Source organism: Dasypus novemcinctus, chromosome 17 (genome assembly GCF_030445035.2).
Source record: "Dasypus novemcinctus isolate mDasNov1 chromosome 17, mDasNov1.1.hap2, whole genome shotgun sequence".
NCBI lineage: Eukaryota > Metazoa > Chordata > Mammalia > Cingulata > Dasypodidae > Dasypus > Dasypus novemcinctus.
Window position 1 is genome coordinate 57,863,482 of NC_080689.1, and position 23,523 is coordinate 57,887,004.

Here is a 23,523-nt window from a genome sequence, read left to right on the forward strand (position 1 = left end):
CTTTAAGAGGTCAAAGTAGGGAGTAGTTAAGTAAAATTACTCAAGGCCAGTAACCCATATATGCTAATAAAAATTTCATATCTATCTATCTTTCTATCTATCTGTCTGTCTGTCTATATATAGATATGGCGTATTGTTTGCTTTTCATCTGTTGAATTTTTAACATCTTGGTTCTAGACCTTAAGAAATTTTTTCCTTTATTAATTTTAAATACAGTTCAAGAAAGACCCTTGGAGAATGTTAAATATGATTGTTCAACTACTAATTTACAAATAAGGTAATCAAAACTAAGAAAGGTTAAATGAGCTGCCTAAGACTCCAAAACTAGTAATCTATGATCAAAATTTAGTCTGAAATCAAGTTACTACCTCCCTCCTCAAGTCTAGCATTTATCCTCATGACTTTCTAAAGTATTAATAGTGGTTGTCTTTTTAGGCAATGCAAAATAATATTTTGGAGTTTAAAAATTCCAGGTAAGGTTTTTAACTGAAGAAAGCTTACATTTTCCAGGTGAAGAAGATATAGAAACGTTAGCCGTAGAAGCATGATATATATTCACATACCCTCCCTTCTCACATTCTCATTATTCGTTATACAAAAAATGTGGTCTAATAGATTTATTTTGTATCATTGCTAAAATTAAACTGATGTTATTATACATTTATTCTTTTAACAATCTTGATTTGTGAGCATGTATTATTTTTATTAGCCATATTCTGTTAAGTGCCAGAATGTAAACCTAGTGTATGAATGACATATTATCCTAATTTAGTTTGCATAAATGGAATTTTTCATGTAAATGCATGCCAGATTTTTCCTATAGCCACAATGGAGTAAAAAAAATAAAATTAAGTCTCACTGACCATAAAGTAAGCCATGAAAATCAGCAACAAAGTATTATATTTAGAAAAGTGAAAAAAGTATTCCAGATGTAGAGTTGTGATAAGCCAGTTTTCCAGGGTGACTGAAACATTTGGAACAGAGAAATGCTAAAATATGTTTGTTTGCTTTTTACCTTTAAAAATTTGCCTTCACAAAACAGGACAAGATTATTCTCAAGTAAAAGCAATTACTTTCTCAAGTAAAATACTAGGTTGGTTTTGATGTTTTTAAAATTCCTAATCTTATCTGCAAATTGCAAATCCCTTAAATATTTGAAATTCAGTTTCTTTTTTTCTGATATATCTAAGTGACCATAATATGGAACACATTAAATAGTCTCAGTCATACTGCATGTCAGCTATCTAAATGTATATAGTATTGTGTTGTATATCCAAGGATGTATTGTCAGCAAGGGCCAATGTTTTTAATCACTGTAGAGCAAATATGTGTGTACATATATATAGAAAGAGAGAGAGGAGAGAGAGAACTACATATATGGCATATTTTATTTCAGCCATTCTATCACATAAGAAAAATAGGGAAATACAGATATTTATCACATATAAAAATGCATACTGTAGTAAAAATAAAGATTTCCACAGTCCATCAAATATAGGAAGTTCGTGTTTAGAAAAGCATATATAATTTTTACTTTTTTCTAGACTGCAGGAATTATTAACATTTTCTCTGACTTTTTATATTTTTAATCGAACAAAATTAAATTCTACTTGGAAAAAAATGATAATTTGAAAGAACTGATTGGTGCCATTATTTTAAATATCTTGTTCATTTAACCAATTTATTCCTTTTGCATTGTACATTACAGTATGTGAGAAGACTCACTCAGTTTAATACATTTGATTAGAATACTTATCTGTATTAGAACATTAGATATTTAATATACAGCATAGCCCAATAATTGCTGTCCTTGCCTCTGACTCATCCACTTTCTCTAGTGTGTAATATGATTTTATGCAGTGTATTACTCCTGTTATTACTTGTTAAATTGAGCACCAAACTTAGAATATTTATTAACTAAGATGAATAAATCCATTTTCAACCAGCATAATATAATAATATAAAGTCAAACTCAGATTTTCAAAACCATAGACAGTGATGTACTATGCAAATGAAGATGTTAGTACCTTAATATCTTTCAAAGACTAGTGCCCTACTTTTTTTTTTTTTTAATTATAATTTTGTCTTAGAGGGGTGATGTAGAAGGTGCATCAATTATCAACTATAAGTACTTTCAATGTAGTTTTGAATCTGAAGTGGCCCTTATGGTGTGAAATAGCACAATGCTTTGTCATATGCATAATTCATTTTTTAAACATATATTTTATATGAAGTAAATTCAATATCTTACATTATTTGCTGATCCAGGTTTATAGTTATGATCTAAATATTTTTGCTATTCTTTTAATTTTGAAAAGTGTACCTTATTGCAGTATTCTCTTAGTTCATCATATATGCAGATATATACTTTGAACTATAAGAGTGATTTTTAGAAGTTACTTAATAACATTTATGTTTGAGGTTATATTATTAGAGGCAAAATAAGTAGTTTTTAGAGGGAAACTCTTGTAATCAGGTAGCTGAGTCTCCCAGAATTAGTCAGGTAATGCTGTCATTTCATTTATTACTTACAGTTAAAATCAAAGTTGATAGCACTTTAGCCCATTTTTCAGGATCTGCATATAGAGAAAGTAACCTATCATTTGCAATGCTTACACTTGTTTAATCATGTATAAGAATATGGTCTTGGAAGAAGGTATCTTAGACTACATGGTAATAGTTTACTAATTTTTCATAAGACTTGGATATAATTTTTTAAAACTTCGTTTAGAAACAGCAGTAACAACATCAGTTATATTTTTACACTCTTGACAAAATATACTGAAATGTCTTCTTGGTTTTGTTTCCTTTTTCCTTTATTTGAATAGACGTCATCTACATAAAAATAAATTTGTTTTTCTTTGTTCCATTTACTGTTAATTACACTTATATAAGAACTTTTAGAGTTCTTTTGACAGAAATGGTAAGTTGTAGTGATTTTTAATAACAAATTGATAATGTTCTATTATTTTGTACAGGGTTACTCTCTCATTACATAAAAAAGACTTTATTTGTTTATTCTGTTCTTTCTTCTAAATTTCAAGACTTAGATGTTTCATAACATGGAATTCATGTTTTTGCCTCAGGTTTTAAAATAATCGCTGAACTTTAAAAATGCAAACTTGAGCATCTAATATATGCTAGTCACTATTCTATAAGCTGATGTAGAACATACCTTAAGTTCATTTAAAATCATGGTGTTTAATTACTACATCTTGGGAAGTAAACAAACAAAAAATATTACTCCATTCTTGCTATCATTGCCTAATATTTAATCTTTAGATAGCTCTTTATGATGGAAAGATAGCCGATTTTTTAGTTAATAAGCTTAGGTTCTAGTTGTAGTTATACCAATTCTGTCGCATAACTTTGCTAAATTATTTTATTTTCTTAGGCTTCATTTCCTAATATGGAAAACACAGAAATTTGAACACTTGTGCCCTGAGTACCTCTATTCAATGGTGGAGTAATCCAGAGCAGAGAATGGTATATTCGTAGAGTCAGCTCAGTGATATCCTTGGCTATTCTTCCTTACTCCCCTGTATTAGTCAGCCAAAGGGGTGCTGATGCAAAATACCAGAAATTGGTTGGTTTTTATAAAGGGTATTTATTTGGGGTAGGAACTTACAGATACCAGGCCGTAAAGCGTAAGTTACTTCCCTTATCACAGTCTATTTCCATTTGTTGGAGCAAGATGGCTGCTGACATCTGCAAGGGTTCAGGCTTCCTGAGTTTCTCTCCATTCCTCAGGCTTCTTTTTCTTGGACTCAGGATTTATCTCTTCCTGGGGCTTGCTTCTGTTTCCTCTGTGAGCTTGCTTCCCAGGACTCCAGCTTAAGGCTTCAGCATCTAACTTCCAACATCAAAAACCCTCCAAATCTGTCCTTTGCCATGTCTTTTATCTGTGAGTCCCCACCCACCAAAGAGTTGGAACTGAATGCCCTACTGGCACAAGAGGTTTACCTGATTAAGTAATCCAATATAATCTAATATAATCTGAATCCAATATAATCTAATATGCCCAGAGGAAAAGATCAGTTTATAAACATCCAATATTTCATTTTGGAATTCATCAATAATATCACACTGCTACACCCCCTTGCTATCTATTCTTCTTCTTCCCTATCTCAAAATATTGCAGAGCCACAGGGTCTCTACTTTTGATGTTTTCCCCTCTCTATTTATTCTTTCTCTCTAGGTGAGCTCATTCAATGAATGACTCCAGATTCATGTGCTTAAATGCCTCCAGTAGGTTGTCTAATAGGTATTTCAAATTTTTCATATCTGAAATAGAACTCCTGATTTTTATCATGAAAACAACTCTTTGCCTAGGGCCTCCACCTCAGTAAATGACTCCACCATTCACATAGTGTTCCAGCCCAAAATCACAAGGGACCCTTGATTATTCTCTTTCCTTTGCATCTCTCATTCAATCTATCAGCAGTTACTGCCATTTCAGCCTTTAAAATAGATTCTTAACCTCTTTTGTTCCACAGACCCCTTTGCCAGTCAGGTGAAAACCCCAGACCCCTTCACAGAATGTAGCAGCAGATAGTTTTATGACACTCAACTGATGTTGGGTCTAACAACTACTGAAATTTCGAAGTGTGGATGAACAAAAGCGATTTTTTTTGAAATATGCAACAACTGTAATGTCATATAAAGTGAAAACTACTGTAATTTATTGCATACATTCATAAGTGAAGGAAATGCTAGATTTCAGTTAGAGGTCAGAGAAAATAAAGATAATAAGTTTATTTTTTTTCAGTTCAAGCTCACAGACCTCTGAAACATATTTGAGTATGGATGTGGCTCAAGTAGTTGAGCACCTGCTTCCCACCTGGGAGATCCCAGCTTCATTTTCCAGTACCTCCTAAAACAAAAGCAAACAATAAACAAACAAAAAACCCAACTCAGGGGAGTCGAAGTGACTCAGTGGTTGAGTGCCAGCTTTCCACATACAAGGTCCCGAGTTTAATCTCTGGCCCTAGTATCTCAAAAAAGCAAATACACACACACACACACACACACACACAACAAACAAACAAAAAACATATCAGGAACCTGACCATTTGTTACTTCCTCTACCTCTACCACCTTGGTCATTACCAGTGTCATCTCTTGCCTGGAATGCTCCGAGAGCTTCCTAACTGTTAACTCTGTTTCTTCTTTTGCCATCCTATATTTCCTTCTCCACACAGCAACCAATGTATTTCTCTAAAAATAAGTAATATGTTGTCTTCTTACTCAGAACCCTCTCATGGCTTTCCATAACAAACTCTTTACCATGACTTACAAATTCTCCTCTGATTTTGTTTTCTGAAATTTTTCTTCTCACTCATTCCCCTTGAGGATTATCACTCTTGTTTTTCCAAATATCCTAGCTTGTTTTCACATCAGATCCTTAGCAAATGTAAAGACATTTGCTATTTCTTCTTCCTGGAGTGTTCTTCTTTCAGATATGTAAATGATATTCCTTCTCTGACATTCTACCTAAATACCTACCCACTTCTCCATGCTCAGTTGTTTTCTATGTCCTAACACTGCTTTATATTTTCACTTGAAATTATATTACATACGCATTTGTTTGTTTGAATTTCCCACCAACATATCCCATGAAAGCATAGACTGCTTCTTAACTAGTATGACTCTAGGACCTAGAACAGTGTTGGCACATAGTAAGTATTCAGTGAATTTTTGTTGATTGACAATGTGAATGAAATGGGTGGAAATAAGACTTGTTTTACACATTTATATTCATTCATAGGATAATCTTCAGGAAATATTAGGGTAAAATTTTTCATTGGTCCATCATAATTACAAGAATTTATAAATATTTGTCATAACAAAGATTTGTAAAATATGAAGTATCTTACAGTCTGTAAATATACTATTATGTAGACTTTTTGTTATTTTTATTCCTATATAAAATTGAAGATATATATTTTAAAATATAAAATATAACAGCCCGCATAAAGCTGGTGTGATTAGGTTATGTTTATGAGTATGTGATTATAGTCCAAAGATCACAATTAATAATTAACATCAGTACAAAAAAAAGGGAGTGAAGGAGGGAGAAGGAAAAAAGGGGGGGAGGGAGGGAAGAGGGTTGAAGGAAGTGAAGTAGGAAGGTAAAAGATTGGTTTTGATTTTTAGACCTGGTGAGATGCAGAAAATATCATTTGTGAGAAAGTTTGTTGTAAATATTTATGAATGAACTCTGAGTAAACAGTTCCATTCATTGTTAGAAAAATACCTGCATAGAATTTTGGAATAACCTTGAAAGTTATTTCAGATGCTCAGATGCCAACAAAAAGCTATATAGAGTTGCCACTTACGCATTTTATGGAGAGACATTCAGCCTTGTTATGAAATAACTGATTATTGAATATGGAATATGCATAGCTAAATGTTAGAAAGTATTTTCTAAATGTATGAAGTTTGACTAGGGAACATTCAACCAAAATTGTATGTATTATTGAAGAAAATATTCAGTCATTTAACATTAATCAGCAATTACTTTTATTGGCACATAGAATTTCTGAGAATGATTTAATTTTGTCCCAGCCATGGTTATATATCATAAAGTAAAATTGAATGATATTTCTGTTTAAAGCGGAGATTAATAGCTGACATTTGTAAAATGCTTAATAACTTAGAAATGTTTAAATATATTACTTCATCTAATCCTTGATTGGAACAATCCTGTATGAAGTAGGCAATATTATACTCATTTCACAGGTGGGAAAATGGGGCTTGGTTCATAGTACCTGCCCTGAATCACACAGTCATTAAAGGGTGTAGTTCACGTTCAGTACTTCTGATCCCAAATCTGTAGCCCCTCCATTACATAATGCTAGTGATCTAAAATTTTTAAAGTCAGATGAGAATGGACCCAAGACACAGTGGCACTATTTCTTAAGGATTTGTGAAAGACTCTTAGTGTACCCTGTTGACCCTAGTGATTGATTGAATGGAGATAAGTATCTTATAATGCTGAGCAGTCTATATCTCAGGAACCTGATTGCATTTAAGTCTGATTAATATGATTGTCAGATTTGCATTGTGTCCTGGGGAAGTAATAAATTGTTAATGGCAGGAAATTCTAACATATTTTAGTCTTAGGCTTGTGTAAAAAGATTCATTGAGTTCTTTGGTTATTCACCAGGATTCTCCAGGGAAACACAACCAACAGGAGATAAATATGTAAATATTATGAGATTTATTATAGGAATTAACTCACTTAATCATGGGGTTGATAAGTCTGAATTCCATAGGGCAGGCCACAAATTGGGAACTCTGATGAAGGTTTCAATGATTTCCCCAGGGAAAACTGGTTGACTGAAGTAGAGGTAGAAATTCTTCTTTCTGACTGCTGAAATCATCATTTCTCCCTTTAAGACCTTCACCTAGTTGGATGACACTTCTCTCATTGCTGAAGGCAATCTCCTTTGTTGATTGTATATGTAATTGGCCATAAATGCATTCAGCTGACTAAGGATTTAAATCCAAGAAATAAGTAGCAATCAAGGCAGTGCTTCCTTGACCAAAACAACTAGACACCATAACCAAGCCAAGCTGACACAGGAATTTAACCATCACAGTCCATCCCTTGTCAACTTAGCACCCATACATATCTAGGAGAAGACATCACCATGTACACTGCCATGTGATAGAAAAGCCAGGAATCAAGTATTGCTGGCAGCCAACCCTGGAATGCTACAGTCACCTAAGAGAGAACATTGACTTGCAAATGCCTTGATTTTGGAGTTCTCTTAGCCTCAAAACTGTGAACCAGGATCAAGATGGTATACTGAGATTCTTTAGGACTCTGCCTCCATACAAAAGCTATGAAAAACCATCAAAAACTGGGAGAAACATGTTTTTCAAGGCTCCAGAAAACAGTTAAATGACTGCAGTAACAGAATGAGCACCAAAACAAGATAAAGTGTTCTGGGAGTGCACATGACTCACGTGGTTGAGTGCCCACCTCCCACATGCGAGGTCCCAGGTTTGGTTCCCAGTGCCTCCTGAAAAAACAAAAACAACAAGCAAAAAGAGGGAGCTGAGTCTCCCTCATGCACAAGCTGGGAGTATGTATGTCTGGCCCATTCTGTTTGGTTGTGGCCTGAGGGGCTCTCCATCCCAGAACTTGACCTGCTTGTAGAAGGCAGTCCAGAGAGCTCTATAAAATGCTGTGGGAGAGCAGTCAAGTCATGCTGCCTGGGGCAAGGGGTTCCTGACAGCCAGGGACTGTGAGAGAACTCTGTCCAAGGAAAGAGAGGACATTTGTATGTAAATGGGGAAATTCCTTGGAATCCTCCACCCCCACATGCCCCAGACAAGATGCATATACAGAAAAGATCAGGGAGGCCCCTATGCTTTGGTCTGGAGTTGTTCTTATACAATCCATTATACAGATAAGCCCTGAAGAACACTCTAACAAGTCAGTCTGCAAAGACTGGGAAAGGTGTTTCTTTTTTTATTTTTGTTTCTGTTGTTAACACTAGCTAGATACAAACTTAAGGAACAGATGCCTCAGAGCCTAAGTTCCAGTGATAACACAGTATATGAAAATGCTTAGGTTTCAACAAGAGATTACAAAGCCTACAGAGAAACAGGAAGTAATGGCCCAGGCAAGAAGAAAATTTAGGTATTAGAAACCATCAATGAGGAAGAACAGACCTGGTTCATACCAGACAATGACTTTTAAAAATGGTCCTAAATATGCTCAAAGAGCCAAAGGAAAATATGAACAAAGAACGAAAGGAAACCAGAAACATGATAGATGAGCATAAAGATAATATCAATAGAAAGATGGAAATTAGGAAAAGGAGACAAACAGAGTTGAATACCAAAGTAATAGAAATTTAAAATTCTATAGAGGGGTTCAACACCATCTTTTAGCAGGCAAAAGAAAGAATCCATGAACTGGAAGATAAGATCCCAAATCATTCAGTCTGGGGAGCAGAAAGAAGAATGAAGAAAAGAGAGGAAAGCCTGAAGAACATTTGAGACATCATTAAATATATCAGTATACACATTGTGGGAATCCCATAAGGAGTAGAAAGAGAGAAAAGGGCAAACAGAATAGTCAAGAAAATAATACTGAAAACCTCCCAAATTTAATGAAAGACATGAATATACACATCCAAGATGCTTAATGAGCTCAAAACAGGATAAACTTAAATAGATCCACACAATGACATAATCAGACCATCAAATTCCAAAGATAAAAACAGAATTCTGAAAACCACAAGAGAGAAGCAACATATCATGTTACAAGGGAGCCTTAATAAGATTAAGTGCCGATTTCTCATTGATAATCATGGAAGAAAAATGGCAATGAGATGATGTATTTAAAGGGCTGTAAGCAAAAAAATTGCCAACCAAGAATTCTATATCCAGCAAAACCATTTTTCAAAAATGACAGGGAGATAGGACAAAAGTTGAGAGAGTTTGTCACCACTAGATTTACCTTATAAGAGATGCTTGTGTTAGTCAGCCAAAGGGGTGCTGATATAAAGTACCAGAATTCAGTTTGCTTTCATAAAGGGTGTTTATTTGGAGTGAAAACATATAGTTACAAGGCCCTAAAGAGTCCTATTCAATGTTACTTCCTCACTAAATTGTTGCCATGTGTTGAAACAAGATGGTGGGTGACATCTGCAAGGGTTCAGCCTTCTTTCCTCTTCAGGCTCCATGGGCCCAGATTCTTCTTATCTCAACTATAGGCTGGAGGGCTTATTTCTTTCTGGGCCACCTTAGCTGCTCAGGGCAGTGGTCTCTTCAGCTGCAGACTATCAGGGAAATGGCTCATCTCTCTCCCCTGGGCTGCAGGATCTTCTTCCTTGTCTATGGAGCTCTCTTCCTTTTTTCTCGTGTATCTCCGTCTGTGTGTCTCCTTGTTTGAGTGTCTGTTTATGTAACCCACGAAAGGGGAGGGGACTCAAACTGAGTCTCCCTAGTGACAAAGTTGAATCAAAGCCCTAATCTTAACATAGTTTAATCAAAGCCATCTCAACTGAATCTAATACAGTCAAAGGGTATCATGCCCAGAGGAACAGAACAGTTTAGAAGCATAATCAAATACCTTTCTTGGAATTCAGAAATAATGTCAAATTGTTACAATGCTAAAGAGACATAGAAGTTGAAAGGAAAGGACAGTAGGCCATAGGTTGAAGTCACATGAAAAAATAAAGAACTCTGGTTAGGGAAAAGACATTTGTAATTATGAATGCCTGGACTATTGTAATTTTGGTTTGTAATTCCACTTTTTACTTTCTACCAGATCTCAAAAGCAAATGCATAAAATGTAATAATTAAACAGTGGTTTTAGACTCAGTGTATAGGCATGTCATTCGTGACAAGAACTACAGAAAGGTGGGGGATGGAGGAATATAGGAACATAATTTGTGTGTACTATTCATGTTAAGTTAGTATCAAGGTGTACAAGATAGTTACACATTTAGGTTGTTAAATTTAAGCTCCATGATAACTACAAAGAAAGTATCAAAGAATACGCAAGGTCATAGAGACAGAAATTAGATTACCAGTTGCCAGTGGGAGGGGGAATGGGGAATTAATGTGTAATGGGTACAGGTTTTCTTTTGGGGGCTGATAGGAAAATTTTGGTAATGGGAGATGGCAAGGCTACTGTTACATTGTGGATGTGATTAATCCCATTGAATGGTATGCTTGGGAATGGTTGAGATGGGATAGTTTATATTGTATATATATTTCCACAGTTAAAAAGAAAAGAGGAAGTAAAGAAACAATGACAGTCTAATGCAATAAGGATTCTGGATTGGATCAAACAAGGGAGGAGAGAAGGCTCAAAGGAACATTAGTGGGACATTTGAAAAAAATGGAATATAAACTGTAAGGTTTATATCCATATTAAATTGCTTGGACTGGATAATTGCACTTAAGGTGGTTATATAAGTAATATGCCTGTCTTTGGAAATGTACATGTCAGTATTAAGTGTTCAAGGAGCATGATCTATAGAACCTACACTCAAGTGTACAGAAATGAATTGATAAATAGATATACAGAAGGGAGATATGTGAATAGAAGGAGAGAGGGAGTCTTGGGGGAAGGGGGAGAGGGAAAATGAGAGAGCATTCCAGGAAATGTGGCAAAATGTTAAAATTGGTATCGGGGGCAGTTGTTGGAGTTGTCTGTATGGGGTTTGTTATTATTTTTGTAACTATCCTGTAAGTGAATATATTTCAGAATAAAAAGTTTTTTTTTAAAGACCCTATTAATTTAAATTTGATATCCTGGATTGGATCCTGGAATAGTAAAAGAACATTAATGGAAAATTGGTGAAATTTGAAAATTATGTAGTTCAGTTCATAGATATATGCAAATTTTAATCCTTCATTTTGACAAATATACCAGGATTGTATAAGATGTTAGTTAACATTAGGGGAAACTGGATGAAGTGTGTTTGGGAACTGTTTGTACTTTGCAAACTTTTCAGCAAATCTAACATCACCTAAAAATTAAAAAAATGTTTACTTAAAAAAATACATGAGCCGATAGATTCCCATTTTTTAAGCCAATCTACTGATGATATTTGTTTTACAGCTGGGAAACTAAAACAGTTTTTGGTACCAAAAAGTTGAGAGCTGCTATCACAAATACCTAAAAAAGTATAAACAGCTTTGGAATAGGGTAATGGATAAAGGCTGGAAGAATTGTGGGGCGCTTAATAGAAAAAGCCTAGATTGTTTCTGAAGAGAAGGTTGGTAGCAATATGAACATGAAAGGTACTTTCAATGAGTCCTTAGAAGGAAATGATAAATGTCATTGGAAATTGGCATAAAGGCAAGCCTTATTATATAACATAGCAAAGAACTTGGCAAAATTGTGTTCTGATGTTAAACTGAAGGCAGAACTTGAAAGCGATGGGCTTGGTTGTACACCTCAGCACATATCTATTGTCATTGTATGTCTTAATTTTCCTGAGCTGCTATGACAAATAACACAGAATGTGTTGACTTAATGGGAATTTATAGGCTTACAACTAGAAAGGCCAGAAGTCCAAATCAAAGCATTGATTAGAAAGCTTGGCTTCCTCTTGTGTTGATAGCATTTTGACTGACCAGCAATCTTTGGGTTCCTTGACTTTCTCATCTCATGGCAATGTCTTCTCCTTTCTCTCCTGGTTTCCAGCTCTTCCCCATGACTTTCTCTGACTATGTCTAAACGTCTTCTGCTTATTCAGAGCTCCAATAATCTGAACTAAGGCCCAACCTCATTTAGTTGGGCCACACCTTAAGGAAAATAAGCATCTTCAATAGATCCAATTTACAATGCATTTATGCCCACATGAAAGCAGAGCAAGATCAAGAACATGTCTAAATCGGGGTACATGGTTCATTCCACCACAGTGTATTCCAGGCCTCTTTGTCAGCCCCCTAAGAGAGGGACACCCATCAAATAGATCATGAGTAACCACTTGCTTTGGATTTTTGCTGCCTGGGCAGTTTTGCACTATTTGGAGAGTGTCTTTTATATATGTGTATATATATAGAACAGCCATACATTTGTTGAACTAATGAAATAATAGATGGGAATATAAATACACATAACCAAAAGATTTTCAAACAGTTCTTTTTGTTTGAATTTAGAATGCATTATATGAACTATTTTATATTTTTCATGTGATATATAAAATTTTAGAAATATAATATATTCTGATGGCTTATTTTATGTGTCAATTAGTCTATGTTATAGTGTCTGTTTGGTCAAGCAATCATTGACCTGATTGTTACTATGAGGGTATTTTATAGATTTAAATCATTGATCAGTTGACTGCATTTATGGCTGATTATATCTTAAAGGAGAGAGGTATCATCCAATCAGCTGAAGGCCTTAAAGGGAGAACAGATGATTTTAGCAATCAGAAAGAGAAATTTCTGTTTTTACTTCAGTCAGCCAGCTTCTCCTGGGGAATCCATCGAAATCTTTATCAGAGTTTCCAACTTGTGGAATTCAGACATGCCATTCCCCACAGCTGTTTGAACCAATTCCTGTAATAAACCTCATGAGGTTATGTGTGTGTGTGTATGTATATCTCCATATCCTGTTGGTTCTGTTTCTCTGGAGAATCTGACTAATACAATCATATTTTAGGAAATGACACATTGCATTTTATTTGTTTTATCCCATCTTTCTCTAGAGTATAAGTTCATGAAGGAAGAACTTTGCCTTGGTCACCTCTATATCTCTGCCTTTAGAAATGTGCCTGGCATAGTATAGGTACTCAGTAAATATTGTCATTATAAAAGAAAATTCTTTTCAGTAAGAGGCCTGTTGAAGCCTAATTTTATTTGCATGATAGTATTATAGTTTATTTTAAATAGTCTTATTTTCAGTGATCGGAAAATGAAGATTTCATTTTTGCCTTTTTTTTTTTTAGGAAAAATCCCCAACACAAGATAGAATATCGACATAGTACACTTCCAGGTAAGTGATTTTACTTACTTTAGGAAACTCAAAATTAAACCTTTCAGTGATTCTCCTTTTCATTCTAAATATAGTTTCCAGTTATTGTGAATTTTTAAAGAATCTCTGCTTCTGTGAATTTGTTGAATTGCTGATTTCAATATGTTTCCTAGATTAAAATATATATATAGAAAATACTGTGAACCTTTGATATAGCTAACATTTTCCAAAAGTATTACCCAACAATATAGATTTGTCCTTGTAGGATTTTTTTGTGTCTGAATATCTGAAAACAGGGAAGCAGACATGACTCAATTGATAGAGCGTCCGCCTACCATATGGAGGGTCCAAAGTTTGATCCCCAGGACCTCCTGACCCATGTGGTAAGCTGGCCCACGCACAGTGCTGCCACACACAAGGAGTGCCATGCCACGCAGGGGTACCCCCACGTAGGGGTCCCCCATGCGCAAGGAGTGCACCCTGCAAGGAGAGCCACCCCGCCTGAAAAAAGCGCAGCCCACCCAGGAATGGTGCTGCACACACAGAGAGCTGACACAGCAAGATGACGCAACAAAAAAAGAGACACAGTTTCCCAGTGCTGCTTGATAATGCAAGCAGACACAGAACACACAGCGAATGGACACAGAGAGCAGACAACAGGGGATAAGGGGAGAGAAATAAAATAAATCTTTTAAAAAAAATAAAAATAGGGGAAACGGACTTGGCCCAGTGGTTAGGGCATCCGTCTACCACATGGGAGGTCCACGGTTCAAGCCCCGGGCCTCCTTGACCTGTGTGGGGGTGACCTATGCGCAGTGCTGATGCGCGCAAGGAGTGCCCTGCCACGCAGGGGTGTCCCCTACATAGGGGAGCCCCACGTGCAAGGAGTGCGCCCATAAGGAGAGCCGCCCAGTGTGAAAGAAAGTGCAGCCTGCCCAGGAATGGCGCCGCCCACACTTCCGGTGCTGCTGACGACAACAGAAGCGGACAAAGAAACAGGACGCAGCAAACAGACACCAAGAACAGACAACCAGGGGAAGGGGGGGAATTAAATAAATAAATAAATCTTTAAAAATTAAATGAATAAAATAAAAATAAAAATAAACACACACCTGAAAACAAAATCTCAACTGGCCTAAATAATAATGAGAACTCATTGACTCATGTGGTCAAGAGGTAGGACTGGATATAGATACAATATATTGGTTTGGTTTCAATCATCTTAGTAAGGACCCAGTTTCCTTCCATCTTATGGCTTTACTTGAATCATTATCAATGTAAGGTGCTGCTCCCCACCAACTGAAGAACTATATGATGCATTCTTGTTCATCTGGGACTATAAGCATCATTGTTTACATCTAATAAAGGGAGAGAACAAACAACTTTGACGTTCAGTATTCTTAGGAAAAAATATGACATTCACTCTTTTTTACTTTAGGTTCCATTCTTACCCTTAAACAATCACTATGGCTACTGTTTAGTTTGTGCCACCCCTAGAACCAGAATTGGTGTCACCTTCTTCAGAACCACAGGGTTCCCCAATGATAACTAAAGCTTTGGAGGAGGAAGAAGGGAGGGATGGACACCAGAGAAATAACCATCAAATGCCGTCAGTTCCATTTATATCACTCTGTTTACCTTCTGTTTCATCTGCTTCAAAACACTAATATTTTTCCCTTTAACAGAGTTTGACTTCTTTGTATCAATTGTATAATGCCGAGGCCAATTCAGCCGCTGACACAGTGATAGAATAAAATGTATGCTATTGAGGCTGTGCTAACATGCATTTGTATATGCATACATACAATCAACTTGTAATCAAGTGATAAAAATGATTAATTTCATAAGGAAATTTGATTACGTATTTCATATTAAAACACGCTTTAGTGCTTTGATACTCCAGACACAAAAATACTCCCTTTACCTGAGCTCATATAGTATGGAACTTAAATGTTACACTTTCTTTACTGGGACTATATCTAATGAAGAAGCCTTCATTGTTGTTTTAAAGTAGCTTCCTTTCCAGCCACAACGTAATAATATTTTATTATTTCAATGTCTAAGAAAAATTGTAGCATGGTCCATGAAAGGGCATTTGACACATTTGTGTATCTTTATAGAAACACCAACCATTCATCTAAAAACTGTCAATAAAATTTTTCTTTGAATTATCATCAAAGTATTTTTTGAGTGAAGGACATTTTAGAGCAATTTGCATTTTTCTTTTATATTATGGTAAAATATACAAAACATAAATTTTGGCATTTTAAACACTTTTAAGTGTATAATTTATTGGTATTCATTATATTCACAGTGTTGTGCAACCATCAGCAACTGTCTGTTTCCAAAAATTTTTATCACTCTAAGCAGAAACTCTGTCCCCATTTCCCCATCTTCCATCCAACCCTTTATAACCTCTAATTTACTTTGTCTCCATGAATTTGCCTATTCTAGATATTTTGTATAAGTGGAATCATACAATCTTTGCCTTTTGTGTCTGGATTACTTCAGTTAACGTAACATTTTCAGCATTCATTCATGTTGTAGCACGTATCATCATTTCATTCCTTTTTTACAACTGAGTAATGTTCCATTGTCTCTTTATATAACGTTTTGATTATCTGTTCATCTGTTGATGGATACTTGTGTTGTTTCCACTTTTTTGCTATTCTGAATAATGCTGCTATGAATATTGATATACAAGTATCAGTTTGAGTCCTTGTTTAAATTCTTTGGGTATAGATATAGAAGAAGGTTTGCCAGGCCATGTGGTAACTCTATGTTTAACTTCTTGAGGAACCGCAGTGGCTGCACCATCCTACATTATGACCAACAATGTAAGACGATTCCACTCTCTCATTATTTTAACTAACACTTATTATTTTCCACTATTTTGATTATAGTCATCCTAGTAGATTTGAAGTATTATCTCACTATGGTTTTGATTTGCATTTCCCTAATGGCTAATGATGTTGAGCATGTTTTCATGTGCTTTAATTCCACTGGTATCTACTTTATAATATTTCTCTGCTTCTGCAATTGTGTGCATACATGTGCTTATATGTACTTTTTTTCATAAGTAGAGCCATTCCTCATTTTTTGCTCTTTGCTTTATTGTACTTCACAGATACTGTGGGTTTTGTTTGAAGGTTTGTGCAGCCCTGCATCAAGCAAGTCTGTCAGCACTATTTTTCCAAAAGCATGTACTCACTTTGTGTCTCTGTGTCACATTATTGTAAAATTCTCACAATATTTCAGACTTTCTCATTATTATTATTATTATATCTATTATGATGATCTGTAGTCTGTGATCTCTGATGTTACTATTGTTAATTGTTTTGGGGCACCACAAACCAAGCCCATAGAAGATGGTAAATTCAATGATTAATGTTGTGTATGTTCTGATGGCTCCACTAACTAGCCATTTCCCCTATCTCTCTCCCTCTCCTTGGATCTCCCTGTTCCCTGATACAATATTGTTGAACAGATACAACAATATTGAAGTTAGGCCAGTTAATAACCCTACATCTCTCACTTTAATTCAAAAGCTAGAAATGGTTAAACTTAGTGAGGAAGGCATGCCAAAAGATGAGCTAGGCTGAAAGCTAGGCTTCCTCTGCTAAACAGTTCGCCAAGTTGTGTATTCAAAAGATAAGTACTTGAAGTAAATTAAAAGTGCTACTCCAGTGAAAAGTCTTATTGCTGATATAGAGAAAGTTTCAGTGGTCTGGATAGAAGATCAAACTAGCCACAGCATTCCCTAAATTAGTTCTGTGAAGGCTGAGAGAGGTAAGAAAGCTATAGAAGAAAAGTTTGAAGCTAGCAGAGATTTGTTTGTGAGGTTTAAGGTAAAGAAGCTGTTTTCATAACATAAAAGTGCAAGGTGAAGCAGCAAGTGCTAATTTAGAACCTGCAGCAAGTTATCCAGAAGATCTAGCTAAGATAACCGATGAAGGTGGCTACACCAAACAACAGATTTTCAGTGTAGATGAAACAGCCTTCTATTGGAAAAAGATGCTATTAGAACTTTCATAGCTAGAGCAGAGAAGTCAATGCCTGGCTTCAAAGCTTCAAAGGACAGGCTGGCTCACTTGTTAAGGGCTGATATAGCTGGTGACTTTGCTCACTTGTTAAGGGCTGATATAGCTGGTGACTTTAAGTTAAAGCCAGTGCTTATTTATGTTGCCCCAAATCCTCAGGCCCTCAAGAATTATGCGAAATCTTCTCTGGCTGTGCTCTATAAATGGAACAACAATGCCTGGATGACAACATATCTGGTTACAACATGTTTTACTCTATATTTTAGGCCCACCTTGAGACATACTAGTCAGAAAAAAATTATTCTTTTCAAAATATTGCTGCTTATTGACAATGCACCTGGTCCCCCAAGAGCTCTGATGGATATGTTACAATGAAATGAATGTTGTCTTCATACCTACTAGCACAACACCCATCCTGCAGCCCATGGATCAAAGGGAATTTCAACTTTCAGGTCTTATTATTTTAAAAATATATTTTGTAAGGCTGTAGCCACAATAGTTATTCCTCTGATGAATCTTGCAAAGTAAATCGAAAACCTTCTGGAAAGGGTTAAAGATGCCATAAGAACATTTGTGATCCATGAGAGATGTTCAAAACATCAACATTAACCAGAGTTTGGAAGAAGTTAATTCCAACCCACATGGATGACTGAGAAGTTCAAGGCTTTAGTGGAAGAAGTAAGTTAAAGGTGGTAGAAAGAGCAAGAGAACTAGAATTAAAAGTGGCGTTTGTGTTTCTGTGTGATGGAGCTGGACTCAGATGTGATCTTTTTTCACAAGCCTCTCCTGTTACGTTTACCAAAACTGTAGTTGGTGCTGGGGTTTAATACATACCCAGAGGATCTCAATCTCTGGACTGACCCTATGATAGCCAGGCCCTGAGCCTCAACAGACTTCAGCTCCTACACTCTGGTTTATTGGACTTACCCCACTCAGCCATCATGGAGTTGAAGAAGGTCAACCACCAAACCATGGAGCCAAGAGTGCCTACAACTGAAAGCAGGAGGATTGCATCCAGCGTCCATGTGGAATCTAAGCCCCCTCTTGATATAGATGTGGAGTGGACACAACCAATCCAAGGTCCACAGGGTGGAGGAATAGAATATGGATTAGAGTGGATTTACTGATATTCTGTTCATGAACTATTGTGATTAGTAATCGAAGAAAATATGGCATTGGGGTGGAGAAAGTGGCCATGGTGGCTGCTAGGTGTGGGGAATGGGAGGAATAGATGAGATGTAGAGGCGTTTTCGGGACTTGGAGTTGTCCTGAATGGTGCTGGAGGGACAATTACCACACATTGTATGTCCTCCCATGGCTCACTGGATGGAACGTGGGAGAGTGTGGGCTATGATGTGGACCATTGACCATGAGGTGCAGCAGTGCTCAGAGATGTATTCACCAAATGCAATGAATGTCTCATGATGATGGAGGAGATTGTTGCTATGGGAGGAGGAGTGGGGTGAGGGGGGTGGGGGATATATGGGGACCTCATATTTTCTGAATGTAATAAAAAATAAATAAATAAAAATAAAAATATCTTGACAACAATCTGAAAAAAACAAACAAAAAAAAGTGGAGCCTAAAAAGGTGACTGAATTGCTGCAATCTCATGATAAAATATGGGCAATGAGGAGTTGTTTTCTTATGGATGAGCAAAGAAAGCATTTTTTTGAGAGGGAATCTCTTCCTGGTGAAGATGCTGTGAACATCATTGATATGACAACAAAGGTTTTAGAATATTGCATCATCATAGTCAATAAAGCAGCAGCAGGTTTTGAAAGGATTGACTTGAATTTTGGAATAAGTTCCACTGGGGGTAAAATGCTATCAAACAGCATTGCATGCTACAGAAGAATCTTTTGTAAATGGAAGAATCAGTTGATGTGGCAAATTTTATTTTTGTCTTGTATTAAGAAATTGCCACAGCCACTCCAGCCTTCAGCAACCACACCCTGATCAGTCAGCAGTCATCAACATCGAGGCTGCTGCTTCGTGTGGGGAAATGAGAAAGGCTGGCACAATGATATTTATCAAAGAAATAGACTTCATGTGTAATTAAGTAGGTCAGAAGTACACAAACTATTTTTTTCGTGCTAAAATATGAATATCCAACTAGGAACTTCATGCATAAAAGAAAATGAGTCTTTAATAGTAAAACTAGGTATCATTTAAAAATACTCATTCTTGCATATATTTAATAAATTTCCATCTTTAGAGCTATTGAACCAAAATATTTCTTTATTTAATGAAAATCAGTATCCCAGTTATTCCTAACATCTACTGAAAAAGAAAACCTAAACAGTTAACAGTGTTAAACTGTTAAAATGCTGTAAGACATCTGTTGTCTCATATCCCAGTACGTAAAGCTATTTGAAAAGATCTTTTCTCTATGCACAATCAGCAGTTTCTTCTAACATGCATCTGATACAAAGTACTCTTCATCAGTGCTGCAGATTTAGTTCTTAGGATAAGTATTGACAGTGAAATTTTAAATGTCATGGAGAAATTGTTAGGTAACAAATTTCAGAATAGTCACTCTGATATAATGAATTCCTCTGCATAATGAAAGTCAGAAATTACCACATCCTAATACCATATCTTTAACATGTTTTAAACATGTTGGAGAGTTTATTACTTTTCCTGAAAGTTATTTTTCATTATGGTTGTTCAATGTAAGTCATCAGTTTTTAAATAGAATTGATAGCTGATTTCTCTTGTGTTGCTTTCTAGTCGATCTGTCAACCCATCTCCACATTTCATATATTTCACTGATTCATACACAAAATGAATAATCCTACTTGAGGCTTAAAATTAGAATTTTGGAGTTAGGAAGGATCTTTGAGATCATTTAATCAACATCCTTTGACTTATAGATTTAAAAAATAAATTCCATTAGATAATTGACTTGTTCATTGTTATGGGGCTTGCTTATGATGCACACTTTTGGACTTCTACCCCATTAGTCTAGTCCTTTTTCTCTTAAGCCAGGCTGTTTTTTAAAGAGATTTTTTTCTGGGTGAGGAAGATAGAAAACCAAATAAGAGCAGTAATAACTAGCATTCCAGTGAGTAATCAATTAAAGATTTCAAATAAACTGGTCATACTACAGGAAAATTCTGTAGGTTCTTAATATTTTTAAGGGTCAAACTGTTTTATTATTTGGACATCTGTTGGATTTTAAAACTATAAAAAAATAAAACTGCAAAAATGATTTTGGTTACTATTTTAGAAGAATTAAACAGCTACTACTACTTATATGTTATTATTATAGTTACTATTTGCTTCAGTGAGTTTTTCAATGACCATGGCTTTCTCTGTACAATATGGGGATCATGGCTTGGGGTCTTCTGTGATGTGATCCTCCCATGATTGAGTTGCCAGGTTTTCTGAGAAGCTTCTTTGAAATGTTTATATAGCAAATAGTGCTATACCAAGACTTAACTTTACTAGTTTCATCACTTTAAATTTTGATATGCAGACAACCATAGTAAAATTTTCAGCTTGCCAGTTAGAGAATACATGCATAGGTTTTGTTTTTCTGCTTTCAGTGTTTACTCTATCCTTTTTGCACAAAAACATAATAGTTTTATGATAAAGACAGGCATTTTATTACTAAGTTAGGTGCTAGCCATATTTATTTCAGAGGTAAAGTGCTCTGCTTCCTGAGATTATTCACACATTTGAGGAAGTCATTTAATAATTTAAATCAGTAGGCTCACTGGTGCAGAGCATTTTCCAAGTAAGTAAAGTTTCATTATCTTCATGGCCCAATTATACTCAAAGGCGGAAACTAACACTTCTCTAAAAATGCCTTCAGACTCTGTAGCAATGAAAAAGAAAGTAAACTCCCATCTCAATGGCATTTGCCTTAATGTAATTTTTAAAGTCATTAACTGAATTTGCTACAAGGGAGCCATTAATTGATTAGTTTCACAGAGATAATCATATGTCAGCATTTCAAACACTTCTAAGAAGTGTGTCTATTGCACCACTAACAAAGGACATAGAGCTGAATTCTAGACCTGGCCGTGCCCCTTATGCCAGTACTTTGGCTCTTCAGATACTTTCATTTAAAGCACAAGGTACCTGTTCAATTTAACCACCAGCTGTAGCGAGTTTTGTTACAGATGGTTTTGTTAGATTTCAGACTTCCTATTAAAAGAAATATATTCAAATGTGAACAACAGTTTTGTAGATCTGAACAATTTTTTGAGGAAACAGAAGTCTTCTGATAAATATGGCCTTACTGCCTCAACAAATGATCCTGTTCAGTAAGTTGCTAGCAATTTCCAGGGTTTGGTGAGACTTACAGTCCCTTTAATTAACAGGATTTAAATAAAAGTCTTCTATGTAATTCATTATATTGGCAGACAGGCTAGTAATCAATAGTATAGGTTGTAAGAAGGAATTATGTAAAACAGCGTTACAGCAGTTGATTTGAGAATAGTTGATTTGTTCATTGATATAGTCAACAAATATGTATTGAGAAGCTTCTACATGTACGTACTATTGTAGGATCTGAGATACAATAGGGACAAAGCCTTGCTCTTGTGGAATTTTATGAAAGCTGTACATGTGTCAACACTTTTATGATGTCAGATTGTGTTCACTGCTAAGATGAAAAACACACTGTGTAAGGGAATAGAGTGACAAAGGTGTGTGGGTGGGTGATTGAGTATGAAGGGGTGCCACTTTAGATCAGATTTAAAAAGAAGGACTCTCTGACAGTTTGCCATTAGAGCTGAGGTCTGAAGGAGGGAGCAAGTCAGATGGTCATCTGGGGGAAGAGTGTGCCAGGCAATGGGAATAATGAGTTCAGAGGCCTTGGGGAAGATCATACATGGACTATTCAAAGAGCAGCAAAGGGAGGGTAGAAATGGAGCAGAGAATAAGGAGAGAGCGGTAGGAGATGAGATCAGAAAAGCTAGTGGTGGTTCAGTTGTGTAAGGTTTTGTTTTTTTTAAGATTTATTTATTTATTTCTCTCCCCTTCCCCCCCCCCACCCCGGTTGTCTATTCTTTGTGTCTGTTTGCTGTGCCTTCTTTTGTCCACTTCTGTTGTTGTCAGTGGCACAGGAATCTGTGTTTCTTTTGGTTGCATCATCTTTTGTCAGCTCTCCATGTGTGTGGCACCATTCCTGGGCAGGCTGCACTTTCTTTCGTGCAGGGCGGCTCTCCTTACAGGGTGCACTCCTTGCGCGGGGGGCTCCCCAGCGCGGGCACACCCCTGCGTGGCAGGCACTGGCACTGCGCATGGGCCAGCTGCACACGGGTCTAGGAGGCCCAGGGTTTGAACCGCAGACCTCCAATGTGGTAGTCGGACGCCCTAACCACTGGGCTAAGTCCGCCGCCTGTGTAAGGTCTTATATGCCAAGACTTGCAAGTAAGGGTGATAGTACTTTGACCAGGATGTTAGAGTGGAGGTGGTGGATTTATTTTGAAGGTCGAACCAGTAAAATCTGTCATACTGAATATTGGGTTTGCAGTGGTGGGTGTAGGGGATTCAAGGCAAGATTTTTTGCCAAAACAAATGAAGATTGGAAAGTTGGAGAAGTCACATACTTATAACTAATTAAAGGGTGACCATATTGGGGTAAGGAGATTCAAGAGGTTGATTCTGAATATTAAGTTTCAGATGCCTGTTGTTCAAGTGGAAATAATGCATAGACAGATTAATGAGTCTGGAATTCAGGGGAAGAAGCCGGGCTTAAGGTATACATGTGGGAATTTAGGATATAAGACTGGATGGAATCACCAAAGGAGTGAGTTAGAGAAGAATTTCCAACCTGAAACTTGGGGCCCTCCAAAATTTAGAGGTTGGAAAGATGAAAAAGATGTGGCAAAGGAGACTGAGAAGGAATAGTCAACAAGTAGGATGAGAAGCAAAAGTTTCACTTAAGTTTTATGTCTATTTTTCTTGTAAATATGCTGATATTTTTCCATCTGAAAGGAAACTGTTTATCAAGATATCATTTAATAGTTCTGTGTATGGGATACATGCTAAGAGGAAAATAGACAGGAATAG

General features: G+C 36.2%; 1 protein-coding gene across 2 annotated transcripts in view; it reads left to right on the forward strand.

Annotated features, from left to right (window-relative positions):
- Positions 1 to 23,523, forward strand: part of APLF (aprataxin and PNKP like factor) — a 135,109-nt gene that overhangs the window by 109,910 nt on the left and 1,676 nt on the right. The window contains exons 9-10 of one of the 2 annotated variants that reach the window (XM_004449194.5): positions 13,431 to 13,477; positions 16,253 to 16,293. In XM_004449194.5, coding sequence (XP_004449251.1) covers positions 13,431 to 13,477; positions 16,253 to 16,293 — 88 coding nt within the window. The remainder of the gene's footprint in view (positions 1 to 13,430; positions 13,478 to 16,252; positions 16,294 to 23,523) is intronic. The other variant, XM_004449192.5, reaches the window with a different exon arrangement.